The 21,783-nt window shown below is 47.7% G+C and overlaps 1 protein-coding gene across 1 annotated transcript in view; it reads right to left on the reverse strand.

Annotated features, from left to right (window-relative positions):
- Nucleotides 1-1,648: 1,648 nt before the first annotated feature.
- ZDBF2 (zinc finger DBF-type containing 2) overlaps nucleotides 1,649-21,783 on the reverse strand; it is a 29,708-nt gene continuing 9,573 nt past the window's right edge. The window contains exons 5-7 of the mRNA XM_083472648.1: nucleotides 19,782-19,881; nucleotides 18,038-18,165; nucleotides 1,649-9,448 (exon numbers count right to left, since the gene is read on the reverse strand). Of these exons, the coding sequence (XP_083328774.1) occupies nucleotides 6,559-9,448; nucleotides 18,038-18,165; nucleotides 19,782-19,881 (3,118 nt within the window). The 3' untranslated portion in view covers nucleotides 1,649-6,558. The remainder of the gene's footprint in view (nucleotides 9,449-18,037; nucleotides 18,166-19,781; nucleotides 19,882-21,783) is intronic.

Consider the following 21,783-nt stretch of genomic DNA (forward strand, 5'->3'; position numbering starts at 1 on the left):
AAAACAAAAAAAGCGCACGGTTCTGGCAGGAGCTCAGAAACGGCTGTGTTCTGGAACAAGATATGCAGCCTGCAGTTAATAGACACAGGCACACGTTGAAAAGGGACACATTATACAAAAAGTGACTTTTTTGTTAAAAAAAGAAGCTACGGAAAAGACACAAAGTCTGATTATGGGGCTGATTGAAACCCACTTGAAATATGCTCTGCCAAGTCTGACCATGGCTGGTGGGTGAATGCCTTCAGCTCAGACAGTTCCTTCCCTAATAACATATGGTGTAGCCTTATGAGGCTTTGCCCTCAGGTGGGAAAAATATTGCACCTGGGAAAGGGACGTGGGAGTCAACAGACACTCAAGGAATAGTTTCGGAGAAAAAGCTTTTACAGTGGTGCCTCGCAAGACGAAAAGAATCCGTTCTGTAATTCTCTTCGTCTAGCGGTTTTTTTCGTCTTGCGAAGCAAGCCCATTGAAGGATTAGCGGATTAGCGGCTTATCTGCTGATCGGATCAGCTGATAAGCGGCTTAGCGGCTTAGAAAAAGGGGAGGAAGGGGAAAAAACCAGCAGGAACTCACAATCAGATGTGCTAGAGGAGGGCCACCTGCAACCATTTTGGAAGATTTACGCCAACCTGCTCATGATAACGACACCCATTTTCCCCGTTCCAAACAGCGTATTCTACCTTGATAAAGGTAAAGGGACCCCTGACCATTAGGTCCAGTTGCAGACGACTCTGGGGTTGCGGCACTCATCTCGCTTTACTGGCCGAGGGAGCCGGCGTACAGCTTCCGGGTCATGTGGCCAGCATGACTAAGCCGCTTCTGGCGAACCAGAGCAGTGCATGGAAACACCGTTTACCTTCCCACCAGAGCAGTACCTATTTATCTACTTGCACTTTGTGCTTTCGAACTGCTAGGTTGGCAGGAGCAGGGACCGAGCTCACCCTGTCACGGGGATTCGAACCGCCGACCTTCTGATCGGCAGGCCCTAGGCTCTGTGGTTTAACCCACAGTGCCACCCGTGTCCCTATTCTACCTTGATACACAAGGCAATTGTTCTGTGGCAGGAAATTACTAGAGAGGTCTCTCATAGGGACGTGTTTCTAGTTATAACAAAGTTGAGAGGATGTGCAAATCAAGAAAGGCCTTGCAGTTCACCTTGCAGAAATTAGCTAGTGGTTCAGTTCTATTTGACAGAACGCAAGTCAAATGAAATTCCCATTTCATGTCAATCCTGCCCAATTTTTTATTTATTTATTTTTGGTTTACATTAGTGGCAGGCCCCTCCAAAGAAGTCCCTAACTGATAGCTTAAGGCCTATTGTGAGTACTTACAGAATAAACTGATTTCCTAGCATCTAGCCCAATTGGGTGGGTGGGGATCATTTGAAAGAGCTAGAAATTTGTCTATATTTCCCCATGATAGCTTCTTACAAGAACTGCTACCATTCCAAGGGTATTATGCAGTTGTAATGGGAGGGGAATTGACCTAATTATAGCAGTATGTTCCCCGTGGAACAACTTGTTCTAAGGTAGGGACTATTCTAAACAAAGCTTAAATAAATGGCATGGATTTCTGCCAAACAGGTAGCAACAACAGGAAACATACAACACATTTCTGGGATTTTAAAAATAAAACATAAAACCAACTACACAATACCAACTTTGATCTTTATTTTATTCAAAGAAAAATGATTTTTCTTCCAGATTTTGTGAAAGAAATGAACAAGAACAGTAAACTATTACAAGTAAAGGAGAAATAATAACCTTTGATTCTGCATACGCTTGCTCATCAGTGAGACAAATGAAGCAAACTTTTCATATAAAATGTGAAGTTCAGCTTACCCTACAAATTAGGTACTTTTAAATATCCAGCCTATCTTTTATCAATTAGCGTTCAAAAGTTAGCAATCATATTACAGTCTGGAACAATTAGTTGTTTAGACGGTCCTGTTTATTGGAGCAGTGGAAAAAAAGGACTCCTAATGATCCCATAAAGTTGCTTTTAATTAAGTGTGAAATTGAAGATCCTGAAAGTAAGGTTTTATCCTTCTTCTCTGTCTCATTGTTATAGGTGATTGCAGTCAAAGACTGAATTCGGCAACCCCAATAATCTTTAGGAAGTACTCCATTGAGCACATGTTGAAATATGGGAAACTAAACAAGTTTCACAGCCTGGGACCCTCAACCCAAAATATATTTAGCTATCTTCATTTAAAAGTTTGGTACCAAAGTATCTGAGTTGGAAGTGTTAAACATCTACATATATGTGCACAGATGGGTTCTCTTGCAATAAACAGAAATCCGAACCAGGAAAGAATTGAGCTCCAACTCCTGTGCTCAGTACAGTGAAATTTAGCTACAATTGGCAATACTTTTGATGTACTTTGCTCAAGAAATCTTTTGCACCAAAATTCAGAATAAAGCTTTAACCTACCCACACACACACAAAAAGTCTTAACACTTTTAATAGTGAACACAAGAGACAAATTTGGACAAAAGAAATGAAAGGGGGGTAATAAAACAAGGAAGGTTAGAAGCACATTAAAACACCGCTGGAGAGGAAGAGGGAACCTCTATTTTAAATGTTGGAGGAAGCAGGGATTTCTCAACTCTCATAAAGAACATTTGTTTTTCAACATGATTGTGGGTGCTGGGGTGGGGAGCTGGTTCTATCCAGAGATCTGCAGTAATTGCATATTAAATCTGCCTGAAAGCTCTCTTGCTGCAACTCTGATAGCACAGCATGAGAATCATGACATTACTGCCACAAATATGGAGTTTCACCTCTCTGGATCCGCCATCTACTGCACTTATTTTGGAAGGGTACCAGTATTTCTATTATCCCGGCAGGTTTTATTTTGCTCCCACATTTGGCTCGGTGGCAAGTGGACCTGAAACATTTAAGGTTCTCTCTGCAGACTTGAGTACAAAGATACCACCAGACAAGATTTTGCTACCATAGCCTTTTCCCAACTAAATGACACATAGCATAGGGGAACGTTTACTGTAAAGACAGCGAAATCTGGAAAGCCATTACGGCCAGGGTGGGTCTTGGAACTAGTGGCAGTGCTTCGGGGAAGTAAGTTTTTCACGCATAATAATTCTGCCCCAACTTCCTAGGGATTCCTCTTAAAACCTTGATTCTGACATTTAACACAATTTCGCAGGAAGCGGTGATAAAATATTTATCACACACACGTTTCCTTAGCAGCTTCCCTCCCCGTTTCAAAAACGGTGCTCATTTAATTTTTATGGCCAATTTACAAAGGGAAGCTTTGCATGCCCACTAGGACTCCTGAGCCAGCTGTCCTCCATTTTCATCTCACAGCACTCACTCCAAGGCCTCCAAAAGCTGCTGCCAGCGGAAAGACCTGCAGCCTCATGATACATTGGCTGATCTTCTGTGACTCAGATCCAGAGATGAAGGGCCTGGCAGAACTGGCATTGGGTTGGGGTTGGGAAAGGGAACGGCACCTGGGAAGGGAAGGGAAGTGTCCGGTGGACGAGCCAGGTGGACCTGTGACAGGTGTGGGATGGGGAGAGCGATGTCATAAGCCAAGAAGAAAACAGCTTGCGTTTTTTATCCAGAGCTTTCAACCTGAGATTTTTCTCCTGGCAAACCTCAGGAAGTGTGTAAAACTTTCACATCCCGAAACCTGAAACCTGGCAGTCCTCATCAGAACTTGAACTGAAAACTGGGCTCACCTTTAGAACTGAAAATAGGTATATCCAAGAGAAAATGCTTAGCCAGCATGTCTTTGGATTCTGACCGATCTATTCAAATTGTTGCGTTTGCTCTACTCCATGTGCCTAGGCTGGAGAATAATAAGTTAAACACATACACATAAAATCCACTTAATGGATAAAAGGAATCCATAACCAAAATGTCATGGTCACCCCAACTTTCATGTACATCAAGCATACATAGAGATATTTTAACAGACATGGGGGAGGCATATACACATGTAAGAACCGTAGATGTTTTTAAACATTGAACAGCTTTCCCAAGACTTACACTCTAAGCCCTTTACCTTACAAAAAATAAGATGTTAATCTTCATTCTGTTTTTAAAGAAAAAATATATCGTTACTGGAAAAATTTCCTTAAATATAGCCATTTTCTTTTTTAAAAAAATTGCTCTGGTTGAAGACCCTATTTACAAAGGAAAGTCATGCAAATATTCAAAAGTTTTAGAAGTTAGACAAACTCTGCCCAGTGCATCTTGCTTGAGGTTGTGAGGAAAAATGAGTTTCGTAGAAGAGCACAACTTACGAATATGTGGAACTCTTTAGTGATAGTCAAAATCAAGCCAATGCACTAAAAACAAAAAGTTAATAAAATGTTATGAACAAACAGAACTATGTATACCTGTATTCATACATCATCTTGTTTTTTTAAAAAACCCAAATTGGCACATTAGGTAGAAAGGACACTCTTATCAATAAAACTAGGCTAACTTGAAATTTGTAAGTGATAACCATAAAATTTGGTTTAACACATAAACTTGACTTTGAAAAAGAAACCTTTGCATTATAAGCTTTTTTTATTTATAAAGTAACTTTGTTATAAAAATTATCAGTGAAAGAACTTCTGTTTTAAAAATTACTTTTCTGTTAGTCAGAATTATCAAATGACTGAGGCACTAATACTGAACAGGGTGCGGTACTTCACATGGAAACAATGTCCTAACAGCCAGGGGTGTCAAAGACAGCGTCAACATTCAGTCTCATGTCACTTCCTGCTTGGAAAGTCTCTTCCCAGAAAACAGACTTATCGACTAAAACAAATCCAGGTGGGTTATATGTAGAGAAGGGAAGCTAATCTAAAAAAATGTTTTGCATAACCACAATAGCTTAAGAGCAGCATTCAATGCCATGTGAGGCTTTGACTTCCTCTCTTCCTCCCAAGTAACACACACACAAACACACACCCCTGCTCTGGAATATCCACCAACCTTCTGGGACAAATTTCTGCAGCACACCTAAGCAGATCTGGGGGGAATCTGTTTCATCAATTCTGTCTGTCCCACAGGTGGAAGGACACTACTGGATTTAACTCTCTATCTCCAGGGATATGCACTTAAAAAAAAAAAAGCTTTTAAATGAAATAAAAGCCAAACAAAAATCCCTGTCCATTATTTTCTTAGGCAAACCTACGTTTCTTCCTCAACCGATATCTGTAGATCTGTTTGGACTTAAAATGCGAAGGAGCATCTTTCAGAACTTTTGTCTGTGGCAGCTTTATTCTAATTCATTCCCAATATTTTCACAACTATGCTGTGGGGTGACAGAGAAACCAGGCATAAGAGATCTATTCCATTCTAAAATCCCTGTGTAGTTTTAATTTCAATGAGGGGACAGAAATATTGCTGGCGTGCAGCATTCTGGATGAACGGTTCTGGGAAGCCGTAGATTAATCTGCTTTCAAAGGGGTAGAGGTGGGGAGGGGGCAGCACGAACGAGTGCACATCAGCAGAGATAAAACCAACACAATTGGGGGGGGGGGTGTTAGAGAGTAATTTCGCAAACCTTCTACTTAGTCTTATACTTCTTCCCATAATTTACAGTGTAATCCTGTGCATGCTTACTCAGAAGCAAGTCCCGTTGTGTTCGGTGGGAATTACCCCGAGGAAAGTGCGCTTGGTCCAGGACAGCAAAATCTTATATGCATATTTACCTGAGAATAAGCCGCACTGAAAACAACGGGAATTTACTTTGGAGTATGCAGGTCGTACTGTGACAGTCTCACTGATTTTTTCCCCTGTGTTATATGGCTTGTCACAGATTACACTGAAATACAATTTCGTTTAATTTTTTGACCATAGCTCTTGGATCCAAAGACCACACATTACAAGCTGAAGGCACTTCTGCTAACGTCGTGAGGGTGTCCAATTTCCCAACTGCAGTCCCCCCCCCCCAAACTGACTCCAGATGTTTGGGGATGCTCCAGAGCAGCAGGGTGCCTGTGTAGAGCTGTAGACAAGGAAGGGGGGAGGACTGGTGAGCCTCGCGCACACATGCAAGGGATGTCTTCTGCTCAAGGGACGCAAGCCATTGTGGAGTAAAGTTTTGGTGGGTTTCTTGTCAGCTAGGTATGAAAAGCTGAGTCTTATGTACAAGGCAAATGTATTCACTTCCGAAACTTAGTGCACTACATTCCCTTCAGGTAGAATAATGTACAACTCAAGTTCAATATTTCTCTGCTGTGGCAAAGATGCAAGGGAGCCTATTAAACAGGACCTTTTAGTGCTTTCAAACAAACAAATACACATATTTTTTTTTGTAACTTTTACATAATAGAACAGTGCAATGTGCAGCATGCCACCAGAGCAGCAACGTAAACAGTTTCTAGGTATGTTGGCTTGTTGTCGGACCTTGAACTTGTTCAGTTTCTAGCTCTGGCGCAGCAAAAGGTTTCTGAAAAGCCCTCCCACTTTCCACCTCTTCGGCCTGTTCTTGAGTGCCTCTTAGTAGGGAAAATCAACATCCATGTCGGTGTGGTTTGGGAAACACTTCACAGTGCAAAGCAGATTCTTGCCTCCAGTAACTTCCTTTATTTTTTACTTTGGAAGAAGCCCTTGAGTGGTTCCCTGCCTCTCTTCAGAAATGTCCACGCCCACAATGGCTGCGTCACTCAAAAGTGTCCCCTTGGGCTTGCTTGTCACCTTTAACTTTTTAGCATCAAGCTTTTCTTTCTTAAGGTGCTTTGCTACAGTAGCTTTCTTTGTTTGATGCCTGGAAATGGACAAGCCAGAGGATTTTGCAGCACAATAAATCTTTCTCATCCTCCCCTCCCTTGCCTGAGTTGTAGTCCTGGGTGGCTGCTTCCGGATCCCTCTCCGAATGAGGCAACGCCTTACAATGGCTAGTCCTGCAGCTTTTTTGGAAAACCCTGGCTCTCGACTACTGTCCTTTCTCCTCTGCCTATTGAAGGGAGTTAACCTAAAGTCACTGTCCCGCTGGGATCGGTGGGAGTTCAGTGGTGAAAGAACTAGGTGCTTATAGGATTTCTCTGAACTGCTACATACCAGACACTCAGACTTCTCCGGGGAAACAGAAGAGTCATCCGTCTTATGACTTGAATTCTTATCTTTCTCCTTAACTGGATCCAACGCGAGAGGTGTTGACGAACCATTGAAATCTGGCGAATTGAAGGACTTTGGTGCTATGCATTCATACTGCGTATCGGCTCGCTTCTTCCCGTTTGCATCAAGGCTGAGACTCCTGAATAGCTGCCGGACATGTGAAGCCTTCTTTGCCTTTTCCCCAGCGACACTCCTGGGAGGAGTTTTTAAAACTCGGTTCGTCAGTGGGTCATAATACTTAATAGAAGTCTGTTTGTATTTGTACCTTATGGAGTCCTTACTATCTGTGGAGTTGTAGCATCTTCTCGTTCTGGGAACGTCTTCATTGTTGCTCCTAGACAATTTCATCTCTGGACAGGAAAGAACATAGACTGTGGTTTGGGGCTGTAAAGGGTTCAGAATTTTGGTGTAAGACTCAGGAAGCTTGAGGGCACAGAGTCTAGTTTTCATGGTGGGTGTCTTCTCATTCTCTGACCATACAAAGTAACCTTTCGGATCTGGCTGCTCATGGTCCCTTCTAATGGTTTTGTGTTTCACTATGGGATAGTTCAGCAAGCTAGTTTGTGTGCCACGGCTAACCTTGACTACTTGGCATCTTGAGGCAAGGCGCCAAGTCCTTTTTTGAGGCTTCTTTACTGTTTCTGGAATGTGTTGTGTTTCTGAGGCAGCAGGAGAGTTGAAGTCAGAGCCAAATTCCGGAAGGCCTTTATCCGACACAGCCTCCAATTCCTCCGCTGCAATTGCACTGATTTTCCTTTCTTCTTCTTCTTCTTCTGCCTTCTTCTTCCTTGTTGTTGCACCATTAGCCAAGGACTTGGAATTAAAGTGGCAGCGGAAGCGACCTTCCCTGAAATCCCGCACAAGGGCTTCAATTTTCATATCATCTTCGTACATGATCTGGGACCACGTCTTTCCTACAAAGGAAGGAGGCACATGGGGCAAAGCTGGGAGAACTGGTTCTTGATGATGAATGGACACATCTGGTTCTGGTTCTGCTTCTGGTTCTGTTGTCTGCTGCACAGAGTTATTTTGAAGAATGGAACTGAGCTGGGAGCCATACCTCTCATCTTGTAAATTTACTTGAACCTCTTTGAGCAATTCTAGATTTTTAACAGCTGCCTTAGGCAGGTGTCCTCCTGACTGAGCATTTGCATCACAATCAAAGCTTACATCGGATCCATGAACGCTGTTGTGGTCTAGAAGCGACAGGATATTTACGCATGGGTCCGTCTCTTCGTCTCTGAGAGGCGACTCTTTGGGAGAAGTTTCACAGCAGTGTCTCAGAATGACTTTGTCAATGATTTCATCTACAGAAGTTTCCGCGCTTCCGCTCAGCTGGTTTTCTTTCCCCCCTGAAAACTGGGGAACTGCTTGAAAACTCAGCGAGTTACCGGTACCCACAGGGTTGCTGGTGTCCCTGAGACAGAAGTCGGCAATCTGAGTTTCATCCTGAGCCTGTAAGCCACCTTGTTTTAAAAAAACCTGACCTGAGATTAAAGAGTTGCCTTGATTACACACAGGACTCTCTTGTGAATGGGAAACAGTTCTTGGGGGAGACCGCAAAACGGGGCTCAATTTTGGAATCGGTAACTCATCTTGTGAATGTGAAACAGTTCTTGGGGGAGACCGCAAAACGGGGCTCAATTTTGGAATCGGTAACTCATCTTGTGAATGTGAAACAGTTCTTTGGGGAGACCGCAAAACGGGGCTCAATTTTGGAATTGGTAACTCATCTTGTGAATGTGAAACAGTTCTTTGGGGAGACTGCAAAACGGGGCTCAAATTTGGAATCAGTAATCCATCTTGTGAATGTGAAACAGTTCTTGGGGGAGAATGCAAAACGGGGCTCAATTTTGGAATCAGTAATCCATCTTGATCGCATATGCTCTGCTTGGTTTGCTCACACCTGTTCTGTGAAGCCGAATCTGGTATTACTGAATGCCTCACAATTTTTGCAAGCGTTGGAGGGGGTGGTGAGTGGCTAATGGATGATGGGCAGGGTAAGAGGTTCACTGCTACAAGTGGGGTTTTATGGCTACTACTTTCAGTTGGAATTCCATCTGCTGCAACATGATTTCTTGTACTGCTAGAGATGTCTATAGCTTGCTGCGAAGTTCCTTGGCTGTGCACTTTTCCCCTTTCTTCTAGCGTATGGAGAAGTGTGACTGGCCCAGGAGCCTCCTTCAGTTCCTCGTGTGACCTCTGGGAAGTGAAGCAGCCTGACTCTGCAGTCAATGCACTGTTGGTGCTCGGTTCTTCTCCCTTGCTAATGGCACTTTCCTTTTCCAGCACTTCCACCGGCAAAAGAGCCTCATTCCTGGGAAGAGGTTGGGAGCTGCTGATAGGTATGTCATCATGAGTCGGTCTGGGGAAGGGAGAAGAAAACTCACGTAAACGTTGTAAATACACTTAACACAAAACTGGGGTTTGCAGCTATGGGATTAAGAGCCCCAAGAGTTAATAAAACAGGAACTACTCTTATAGTAGTCACCTCCAGGCTTGACTACTGTAATTCGTTCTACGCGAGGCTGCCCTTGAAGCTGTCCCAGAAACTCCAGCGGGTGCAGAATGCAGCAGCGAGGCTCCTCACGGGGTCTCTGCCATGGGAGCATATTCACCCAGTGCTTTTCAAGCTGCACTGGCTCCCGGTGGAGTACAGGGTCAGATTTAAGGTGCTGGCTTTGACCTTTAAAGCCCTTCACGGCCTAGGATCCTCGTACCTATGGGACCGCCTCTCCCGGTATGCCCCACGGAGAGCCTCAAGGTCCATAAATAGCAACACCCTAGAGGTCCCGGGCCCTAAGGAAGTTAGATTAGCTTCAACCAGAGCCAGGGCCTTTTTAACACTGGCTCCGGCCTGGTGGAACGCTCTGTCTCATGAGACTAGGGCCCTGCAGGATCTGATTTCTTTCCGCAGAGTTGTTCCGCCTGGCCTTTGGCTTGGAGCCAATTTGATTCCCTCCCGCTCTTTCTTTTTTCTTTTCCTTTCTCCTCCTGTGATGAGGCTACATTTTAATATTTTAATGTTTCAATATTTTAATGTTGCATTTTAATTTTGTTTTTAAGTTGTATTCATTCAACTTGATTTTATTATTGCTTGTTAGCCACCCTGAGCCCGGCCTTGGCTGGGGAGGGCGGGGTATGAATAAAAATTATTATTAAAATTATTATTATTATTATTATCAGTACAATCAGAACTTCAGCTGCAAGTCAAATTGGGCCACCAACAAAAACACTCCTTAATAACTGCCCCATAACTTACAGGTTTGAACTCTGAATTTCATGGATGGTAATGTTTTATTTAAAGCCCATTAATGTTACTGTACTGTTAATGGTCAGGGGTACCTTTACCTTTTAATGTTACTGTATAATGGTGAGGGAAGGGAGGGAAGGACTGAGATTCTGCTGCATAGGAAAAACTGCAGCACTGTTCCCAGAACTACTACTAGTGCCAAGACTCTCTGCCACAATGATTAACACTCTTCTGAGCTACTGGAGCGCTGGGGAAGGATATGTTGGGACAATAAAAATAAAAGAAAGAATATGAGCCTTCAGCTGGGCAGCCTTTGTTATAGCAGACACTCTTGGAGGCAGGAAAGCTTAATAATAATAATAATAATAATAATATGTATATATGCAGCTATATCTATATAATATGTAAGAATGCAGCTAATGGCTGCCTATGAGCACCAGAGCACAGAAGCAATGCATACACATCTTTACATTGTAGAATTAGAAATGCTACTTTGATAGGTTTTAATTTAAAGAAAGACAGATTTTTTAAAGTGTATCAACAAGAATATAAATAAGCTATACCCGGTATCAGTTTATACACAGACATGAACTGCATTAGACACCTAAGACAGCACGAATTTCTATTCTGAATAATCTTCCTGTGACAAAAACATGAATATTCCTGTAGTGTGTGTATATTACTGTACAGCCACTGGTTAGGATCCTAATTCTCTTATTCCATGAACAGAAGGAGCTTCTGTTTACAGAATGAAAAATTAGGATCCAAGCCACTGTGTCTGTAAAACCCGCATAAACTTAATCCACAGCTGTGTAGATGAATTCTTCTCACCCCTTGTCCTTGCCCTTTCTGTAAACTAACCCGGAGTGTTCCTGTCATTGCAGCCAATATTCGCAATGATATGGGCTAATTTTTTAATGAGATTCTCAACTGATTACTAACCGTGCCCCCATTCAGTGACTAGGTACACAGGTCCATGGTTGCATTCAAATGTCAAAAGATCTGAGAGGGGAAATCCTACTTAAACAAAGGGTTGATATTTTCCTTCATACCGAACAGTTTACCTGAATAAAGGCCAGATGTTTCTGACCACGGACGCAGGCAGTTAACCATCAGTGTTGCTTTGCACTAATGGTTGAGAAAAGGTTCGTCTTTGCACTAATTATGCTCTCGTGTGCATTTTATATGTCTGAGTTTATATTCAGATTGCCCTGAAATAAGCTTTTACAGCAGCCTCCTTGTCCCCATTCTGTTCTAATACTAGCTAGAATCAAGATAGCCTTGCAAGATGCTGAAATTCCATTAAAATCAACACAGCAAAGGGGAGATGTGTTAAAAATTCAAACGCCTCTCAAGCAGAAAAATGAACAAAGGCAAAACAAAACGCATTCCTACGAGTGTGTGGGAGCACTCATAGCAGCCACTAACCATCTAAGTGGAATGAAAGGTTTAGATGCATGGCAGCTGCTCAGAATTGCGTTCTGGCAGAAAAGCTGGTTTTGTCCTGGACTTTTTGACGTTTTGTATCTTTTAATTTCAAGTCTTTGATAAACCATATCAGTGAATGAAATACTAGCTTCTCAACAGACACCAAAGAACATTCCTTATGTTCTGGTAGCATCCTGCAGTCTAAGAATTGATGCGCTGTCTTTTCAGAAAGGAAATAGCAGCAGCATGAAACAGCAGTCTTCAGAAATATCCTCCCTGCCATCAATACGGCGCATAACATAAAAGTATGATGGATGAAACACCAAGGAATAAAACCTTCTACGCTAACTTTTATAAATAATATATCAGGTACCAGAGCAAAATACTATTTTAGTCTGCACTCATTAGAACGACCTATTCCCTGGCTCGTGGCTGCCACATGTGAGTGATGTGATTATAGCTAACCCAGAATAGTCAGGTGTTTATTTCACTCCAGGAGTTTATTACAGTAGTGCCCCGCAAGACGAATGCCCCGCAAGACAAAAAACTCGCTAGACGAAAGGTTTTTTCGTCCGCGATTTGCCTCGCAAGACGAATTCCCCTATGGGCTTGCATCGCAAGACGAAAGCCCATAGGGAAATCTCCGGGGACCTCTTTTAAATGCTAGAGGTGGGGAGCAAAGCCTTTCCCCCCCCCTCCGGCCTTCAGAAGAGGTCCAGGAAGGCTGGCGGGGGCCAAAAGGCTTTGCTCCCCAGGGCCAGCATTTTAAAAGCAGTCCGGGATAGCAGGGAAGCGCTTCCTGCTATCCCGGACGGCTTTTGAAGGCAGGAGAGATCCGCGAAGCCTGGGCGCGCTGCGCACAGGCTTCGGGATGCCGGCAAGTCTCCGCCAGCAGCGGCAGAGCTGCCGCTGCTGGCAGAGAGATCCGCGAAGCCTGGGCGCGCTGCGCGCAGGCTTCGGGATGCCGGCAAGTCTCCGCCAGCAGCGGCAGAGCTGCCGCTGCTGGCAGAGAGATCCGCGAAGCCTGGGCGCGCTGCGCGCAGGCTTCGGGATGCCGGCAAGTCTCCGCCAGCAGCGGCAGAGCTGCCGCTGCTGGCAGAGAGATCCGCGAAGCCTGGGCGCGCTGCGCGCAGGCTTCGGGATGCCGGCAAGTCTCCGCCAGCAGCGGCAGAGCTGCCGCTGCTGGCAGAGAGATCCGCGAAGCCTGGGCGCGCTGCGCGCAGGCTTCGGGATGCCGGCAAGTCTCCGCCAGCAGCGGCAGAGCTGCCGCTGCTGGCAGAGAGATCCGCGAAGCCTGGGCGCGCTGCGCGCAGGCTTCGGGATGCCGGCAAGTCTCCGCCAGCAGCGGCAGAGCTGCCGCTGCTGGCAGAGAGATCCGCGAAGCCTGGGCGCGCTGCGCACAGGCTTCGGCATGCCGGCAAGTCTCCGCCAGCAGCGGCAGAGCTGCCGCTGCTGGCAGAGAGATCCGCGAAGCCTGGGCGCGCTGCGCGCAGGCTTCGGGATGCCGGCAAGTCTCCGCCAGCAGCGGCAGAGCTGCCGCTGCTGGCAGAGAGATCCGCGAAGCCTGGGCGCGCTGCGCGCAGGCTTCGGGATGCCGGCAAGTCTCCGCCAGCAGCGGCAGAGCTGCCGCTGCTGGCAGAGAGATCCGCGAAGCCTGGGCGCGCTGCGCGCAGGCTTCGGGATGCCGGCAAGTCTCCGCCAGCAGCGGCAGAGCTGCCGCTGCTGGCAGAGAGATCCGCGAAGCCTGGGCGCGCTGCGCACAGGCTTCGGGATGCCGGCAAGTCTCCGCCAGCAGCGGCAGAGCTGCCGCTGCTGGCAGAGAGATCCGCTGGGAAGGAATCCCTTGGACCCCCGCCGGACTTCAAAAGAGCTTCGGGAAGTCCAGCGGGGGGCCAAGGGATTCCCTCCCAGCCGCCCGCATTTAAAAGCATTCCGGGCAAAGCAGCGAAGTGCGCTGCTTTCCCCGGAGTGCTTTTAAACGTGGGCGGCTGGGAAGGAATCCCTTGGACCCCCGCCGGACTTCAAAAGAGCTTCGGGAAGTCCAGCGGGGGGCCAAGGGATTCCCTCCCAGCCGCCCGCCTTTAGAAGCGCTCGGGGGAACACCTGCCCCCGCCGCCCCACTTCAGAAAGCTGTTCCGAAGTGGGGCGGGCAGGCGGGGACACCCGCCCCCACCGCCCCACTTCGGAAAGCTGTTCCGAAGTGGGGCGGGCAGGCGGGGACACCCGGCCCCGCCGCCCCACTTCGGAAAGCTGTTCCGAAGTGGGGCGGGCAGGCGGGGACACCCGCCCCCGCCGCCCCACTTCGGAAAGCTGTTCCGAAGTGGGGCGGGCAGGCGGGGACACCTGGCCCCGCCGCCCCACTTCGGAAAGCTGTTCCGAAGTGGGGCGGGCAGGCGGGGACACCCGCCCCCACCGCCCCACTTCGGAAAGCTGTTCCGAAGTGGGGCGGGCAGGCGGGGACACCCGGCCCCGCCGCCCCACTTCGGAAAGCTGTTCCGAAGTGGGGCGGGCAGGCGGGGACACCCGGCCCCGCCGCCCCACTTCGGAAAGCTGTTCCGAAGTGGGGCGGGCAGGCGGGGACACCTGGCCCCGCCGCCCCACTTCGGAAAGCTGTTCCGAAGTGGGGCGGGCAGGCGGGGACACCTGGCCCCGCCGCCCCACTTCGGAAAGCTGTTCCGAAGTGGGGCGGGCAGGCGGGGACACCTGGCCCCGCCGCCCCACTTCGGAAAGCTGTTCCGAAGTGGGGCGGGCAGGCGGGGACACCTGGCCCCGCCGCCCCACTTCGGAAAGCTGTTCCGAAGTGGGGCGGGCAGGCGGGGACACCTGGCCCCGCCGCCCCACTTCGGAAAGCTGTTCCGAAGTGGGGCGGGCAGGCGGGGACACCTGGCCCCGCCGCCCCACTTCGGAAAGCTGTTCCGAAGTGGGGCGGGCAGGCGGGGACACCCGCCCCCACCGCCCCACTTCGGAAAGCTGTTCCGAAGTGGGGCGGGCAGGCGGGGACACCTGGCCCCGCCGCCCCACTTCGGAAAGCTGTTCCGAAGTGGGGCGGGCAGGCGGGGACACCTGGCCCCGCCGCCCCACTTCGGAAAGCTGTTCCGAAGTGGGGCGGGCAGGCGGGGACACCTGGCCCCGCCGCCCCACTTCGGAAAGCTGTTCCGAAGTGGGGCGGGCAGGCGGGGACACCTGGCCCCGCCGCCCCACTTCGGAAAGCTGTTCCGAAGTGGGGCAGGGGGCGGGGACACCTTCTGAAGGCGGGCAGGGGGCGAAAGTCTTTGTTCCCCCTGCCTGCCTTCCCAGGGGCTTTTAAATCGCCCCGGACAGCGGAGAAGTCCTCCGCTGTCCGGAGCGATTTTAAAATGCCGCTCGCCAGCATTTTAAGATAGCCCCGCACAGCGGAGAAGTCCTCCGCTGTCCCAGGGTTTTTTAAAATGCTGGGGGTGGGAAGAAAAGCCCTTGTCCCGTCCCCCCAGCCTTCAGAAGAGGTCCGGGGACAGACTGTCCCCGGACCTGGTCTGAAGGTGGTTTCCCTAGGAACGCATTAATTGATTTTCAATGCATTCCTATGGGAAACCGTGCATCGCAAGACGAAAAAACCGCAAGACGAAGAGAATTGCGGAACGAATTAATTTCGTCTTGCGAGGCACCACTGTATTAAGAAGTTCCAATGGTGACCTCACAGCTGATGCCCAGATGGGATTTTGCTCTTGACATACTTTGAAAATCAAACGGAAAGAAGGAAAATGAAAGCACCGGATCCCAGGGCTGGGTCCATCACTGCAGCTCTGCTGGGGCAAGAGACTTCCTTGGGCACAATGGAAATTCCTCTTCCTTTCCTGCCCCCTGCTTGCCCTCAGAACATAGCTGTCAACTTACAGATTTGAAAATAAGGGACCAGCAGCCTCGGAAATAAGGGATCAGCAGCCAAAATAAGGGATTTTAGTCAACCAGCTGAAATACGAAGTTAAAAGGGACCAGATAATTTGGGAGAGCAGCGCTGGTTTTTAGCCCTTCGTTTCCAGAGGTTGCGGCTCAAGACACCAGCTGATGAAACACTGCAATTCAATAACTACAAGCAGCAGCCACTTTTCGCGCAAAACAAAGTCCAAGCTACGAAGATGCTGCTGCAGTGCTGTATCTTTTCTCTCGTGCTCCATCTGCAGCTCTCAGTTCCATCAGGCAGGGCGGGAGGAAGGGGGGGGGAAATAGCGCCCAAAGTAAACCCGCAGATCAGACCATCTATGCTAGTCTACCACTACAAATCTATGGGAGAAGCAAATGCAGTCCTTCCTCCGCTTTCCCCCTCTATGGTTAGCTCTTGGAACACCTGCCCGCGCCTCCGCCTCCTCCTCCTCTCTCTGAACTGCTTTCTCTATCGTTGCCCTCGCTCTCCTTTCAAGGCTCCTCAACAATTCATAGGCTGCGCCAGGCTGCCCATCTCATCCGGGTCCTTTGGTGGCGCAGCCGCAGTACGGCCTAGCGGGAGCGGTGGCGGAAGGCAGAGGGGAGGCCCCAGGCAGAGACACTCAGTTCGGTGGCTGCGAGGAGGGTGGCAGCGGAAGGGCCTGAGGCTCCCGCCAGTCCCGGTGGGGAGGGGCTCCTGGGGGCCGAGGCTGGTGAGAGAAGGCCGGAGGGGGGCAGGCCAGGCAGCCAAGCAACACAGTTGTAGCCTCCCTCCTACCTGGCTGGCCGACAGGGAGGGAGGGAGAGGAGCTGCTTCCTTTGAAACCCGGGATATTTAAGGGACATCATTAATCTGGGACAGCAGTGGGACACGGCACTGGGATAAGGGAGTTTCCCGCCAAATAAGGGACGGTTGACAGCTATGCCTCAGAACCAGCTTTGGGGGGGGGGGTGTTGGAAGACCCTCGCTGGATATAGCCTAGTTTTCAATACAGCATCCCTCAAAAAGATGGGATAGCTTTGTTTGGGCTCCGCTTCAGGGCCTGCACAACTGGTTCCCTACTGTGCTAAACGCAGCCCACGAGGCACATTTTGTGCCAGCTGCTTGATGGGGAATCCTGATAGGACTCAGCAGAGAACACTGGGTTTGGGGCTCAGGATCCCCACTCAGGCCCCAGGCAGAAAAGATACTCCTTGTCGGGGGGGGGGGGAGAGACAGATACAAATAAGATAGAGAGACCTATGCTTTTCCTTCACTTTTCTGGATGTCTGTTGCAGCTCCGTTTATACTGGTGAAATTAAACGAACAAATGGGGATGAGCTGCAGTGAGCCTCAGGTTTGCGCAGTTTTCCCACCCAGTTAAATAAATGCCTCCGTAATTATGGTTCCAAGCTGATTTGTTTCAAACAAATCACAGGTAACATGAAAAAAAAAATGTGGTTAAGCAAAAGCAGATGCCAATGCTTCCAAACTCCTTCTCCTTAACCACACAGAAGGAGGAGATGGGAGACCAAGGCTCACCGCAGCTTGTTCCAGCTTGTATTACACCCAACTATGGTTTAGTGTGATGCCAAACTGCAGCCATTGTGCACTTCCCTCACACACCCATAATTCATTTTTGCATTCTCATCAATTCATCAAAAATGGCAGAACCTAGTTCACAGCAGACAGAATAAATTTTCACAATTCGGTTTTCCAAAACAGAATCAGGATTAATATTCGGTCCCTCGTCACTTCTCACAGCAAAACTCCTACATTATACCTTTGCTGGTCTTGATCTGGACATTCAGCTCTCTCTGCCAAGATATTCCTTCCAGGTATCATTTGAAATAACACCATCCAGATAAATTGAAAGACCCCAGAAAATAAATGCGGGGATCTGGAGCCAAATTTGCACACAACATCTCTTTGAGTAGAATTCAATCTCATGCTATTGCAATCATTCTGTCTGTGCAAGCATTGCACCCTACCAGACAGAATGTTCCCCTCGCCCTGTGCTGTTCTGAAGTTTTCTTCTGAGTCCCTCTAAGTCAAATTGGGGGGTAGGGTGGAGAGGGGAAAGCCCTTTTGCACAAATGCTTCTGTGGATGTGTTTTGTTGCATGACTTGTATCATGCAACGATTGCACAACCATAGAATTGTGCTGATTTATTCTACCAATTAAATTTAAAAGCTCTGTAATTAGTGCAGATATATGAAACAACCCATTAAGCCAAATACATGTTTTGTATGAAGCGAGGGTCTCCAGGTAAGGTTCCCTCTCCAGAGGGCCAAACCTGCTGCAAATTCCATAATTTAAGAAGTTTAACACACTACCTTGCATATATATTATAAAAGTTAGACAAGCAAAAAAAAAACCCTGGGCGTTTTACCTGTTATCATGGTATCTATAGGGATGGTGCCGCAAAACATCTTGCAGGAAACGCTCCATCAGGCTAGTTGTGGCCGTACGATTCCTGCGGTAAGTGGCAAAGTGCCTGTGCTGGGTACTGTACACGTGCTGAACGAGGGAAGAAGACGATGCTTTATATTAATCAGCTATCAAAACTTAACAACTGTTTTCATTACAATACACAAGATCAAGGGTAACTCCCCAAAAGATGGACAGAAAAAGAATGCCAGTTGAACACGTGTGATAAAGATGCCACAGAGATACCCACCTCTCCTTTCCCCTCGCAACCAAATACTAGAACATGGGTTGGCAAACTAAGGCCTGCAGGACAGATCAGACCCAACTGCCTTCTGGATCTGGCCCATGGACAGTCCGGGAATCCCCGTGTGGATCTCCCTCTCTCTCTCACGGCGGTGGCGCCGCCTCCTGGCTTCTCCCCGCCCTGCCTAGAGGAGGAAGGGGGCTGGGCTTTGTTGGTGCCACCACCACCACCAGCAGCGGCCGCCATTTTAAGCAGCCCCTTTTCAGAACCCTTTCGTAGGCCACTCATCGTCCCTCCACCGCCGCCACCAGCCTCTGCCGCTTGCAAGACACAGGTAAGCAGCCACCGGGGCTCGTGATGCTCTTGTATTATCCCCCCCCCAAAAAAAAATATAGTCCGCCCCCCCACAAGGTCTGAGGGACAGTGGACCGGCCCCCTGCTGAAAAAGTTTGCTGACCTCTGCACTAGAAGCAAAGAAACCTGGGTGGGAGGAGGCAGTTGCAGCAGAGGATGGGGGACAAAAGAAAGAGACTGCACATAACTGGGGGAAACAAGGGTGAGGTGTGGAAGTGGCCAAAATTAAGGAGTAAGAAATGGTAATAGAAAGACAGTTGAATGGGTACTGGAGAAACAACAGCAGGAGGTTCTGCATCTCTGCCCTTTGGGCCAATGGAATTTCTCTCCTAAGGTTTAAGGAAGTTTTTCCACTTCTCAGATGTATTTAACCTCTCTACCCCCAGCTTCCAAGGCACAAGTTTTCCTTGCCTAAATGTTCTACTAGCCACATGAGCATCTTCTTCCATGGTATCTTGTACAGTGGAATGCCACTTCTCTCAACAGCTCAAGCCCAGCCCAAGAATTGTAATGATAGCAGTGAGAAATACAGTGGTACCTCGGGTTACATATGCTTCAGGTTACAGACTCCGCTAACCCAGAAATAATACCACAGGTTAAGAACTTTGCTTCAGGATGAGAACAGAAATCGTGTGGCGGCGGCGTGGCGGCAGCGGGAGGCCCCATTAGCTAAAGTGGTGCTTCAGGTTAAGAACAGTTTCAAGTTAAGAACGGACCTCCAGAACAAATTAAGTATGTAACCAGAGGTACCACTGTAGGTGATAGCGCAAAGGAAGATGAGGAAAAGTGGGACTTGCCGGACAGAGGGGCTGTTCTCTACACCTAATGCACATATTGAACTCTACTCGTTTTCACAAACACACTTTTCTTAAGTTGCAGTGAATGTGGGAATGAGCCACTGTTTACAGATCTATTACCTAAAAAAATTTTTTGTGCAAACACCTTCAAGCTGAAGATTAAAAATGAAACTGGCTGTGTCAAACAATGTTCTCATTCTTTATTTTTAAACTTTTAGATCCAATCTAGTAAAACTAACAGCTGATCAAGCCCTTTGACAGATAATGGAAAACCAAGGTTCCCAAAATGGCAGTTGGAGTTAAGTCCTTACCTGTTCAAGATTACTGTAGTGTACATGGCAACAGTTGCAATAGCCTTGCCTGTTCTGTACGACAGGTACTCCAGGCCCAGCCAGCTCTGGTGCTTGCGTGCTTAAAATGAAAAATAGAAATTTTCATATAACTAGCTGTTTTCAGAGGGAGAGAGAAGTTAGACTCCTACCCTGATGAGGGCTGCTATTTAAACAGCATTCATGTTACTTTTTCCACACTCAGTCAAAATGAACCACACATAAGTAAAATTCAGTATGGCCTCACCTCTACGTATATAAAATTTTCTGACCCAAGAAATATTCATCCCTATATTAGATGAGTGAAAAAGTAATGGTTCAGAATCGTTACACTTTTGAAATGGTTAAAAGATGTTATTGAATTGAACAAGCATTCCTAAACCTCATTTTGACCATGGGGGAGGTAGAAAGCACTTAGCATTTTTTACTAACGACTCTGTAGAACGTACACATTTTTCAGATTGTTATGAACCGGCAACATATCGAGATGCATTACAGCTACACTACATTATTCATATACAGCACTTGTCAAGGATTTCAGAGCCCAAAGAGATGGGCTCTTAAAATTAATTCACAAAAATCATTTATCAATGCTGATCAACATCACAGGCCATTAAGACGCTTCCAGCTAAGAGGATTGTTAATGAAAGTAGCTTAAGCTAATCCTGCATTATTTCCTAGGATAGAAGTGTCAAGAAAGTAGATTTGAGTCAGAACTGTAACAAATGCAGAACAGCGAAATTTCAGTCAGTTAGCGGGGAAGCTTCCAAGCAGTGCAAGCAAGTCAACCAGATTGGGTGAAAGGCTTCAAGAACAATTCACTGTTGACTGCATACAATCATCCGTTTTTTGCGGACTGCAAAAGCAGTCATGGAATATGCAAAAGCAGTCATGGAATATGCATGCAGACAAAAATAATTCTATCAAATACCGTATTTTTCGCTCTATAAGACACACATTTTCCCCTCCAAAAATTAAGGGGAAATGTGTGTGCGTCTTATGGAACGAATGCAGGCTCCTTGGCTTCAGCGATAGCAACGTGAAGCCTCCGAAGTGCAGTAGGAGCGCTCCCGCCACGCTCCAGAGGCTTTGGGCTGCCTTCAGTGAAGCCTGGAGAGCGAGAGGGGTCAGTGCGCACCAACCCCTCTCGCTCTCCAGGCTTCAAAGATAGCCGCCTGAAGCCTCTGGAGCGCGTCAGGAGTTCCGGTTGCACTCCGGAGGCTTCGGGTTCCTTTCGCTGAAGGGTAGTCGCCCCTTCAGCGAAGCGGGAGGAGAAATGGAAGGGGCTCCGTTTCTCCTGCTGCTTCGCTGAAGGGGCGCTGCTCAGAGGGGGAGATTTTTTTTTCTTGTTCTCCCCCTCTAAAACAAGGTGCGTCCTATGGTTGGGTGCGTCCTATGGAGCGAAAAATACGGTAATTTTTTTCCATTCTGCTCCCTATTCCCACTACTATATTTTAAACAGCGCCGTCTCCTTCAGCCTCCCCATATTCCAAATGCATTACTATAAAATACAGGCAGAACCTGCAACAAAATGTTGCAGTGTGGAGTGCACACACAGAAGCTCAAAATGACGTCATGCGTATGCGCAGCGAATCGCGACCCATGCACACACAGACACAGGTTGCGTTCGCTTCAGGATGCGAAAGGGGCTCCGGAATGGATCCCGTTCGCATCCAGAGGTACCACTGTATTTTTTTTATCAGATCCTGGATAAGAAATCTGAGCATTAACTCAATAGAACAGAGTGTAAGAAGAGCCTGCTGGATCAGGCCATCTAGTCCAGCACCCTCAATGTGGTCGACCATATGTCGGTGGGTGACAGTGACCACAAATGGGAAGTTCTAGTTAATGTATAAAACAGGCATAGGCAGACTCGGCCCTCCAGATGTTTTGGGACTACAACTCCCACCATCCCTAGCTAACAGGACCAGTGGTCAGGGATGATGGGAGCTGTAGTCCGAAACATCTGGAGGGCCGAGTTTGC

Source organism: Podarcis liolepis, assembly GCF_965112155.1.
Source record: "Podarcis liolepis genome assembly, chromosome: 1".
Taxonomy (NCBI): Eukaryota; Metazoa; Chordata; class Lepidosauria; order Squamata; family Lacertidae; genus Podarcis; species Podarcis liolepis.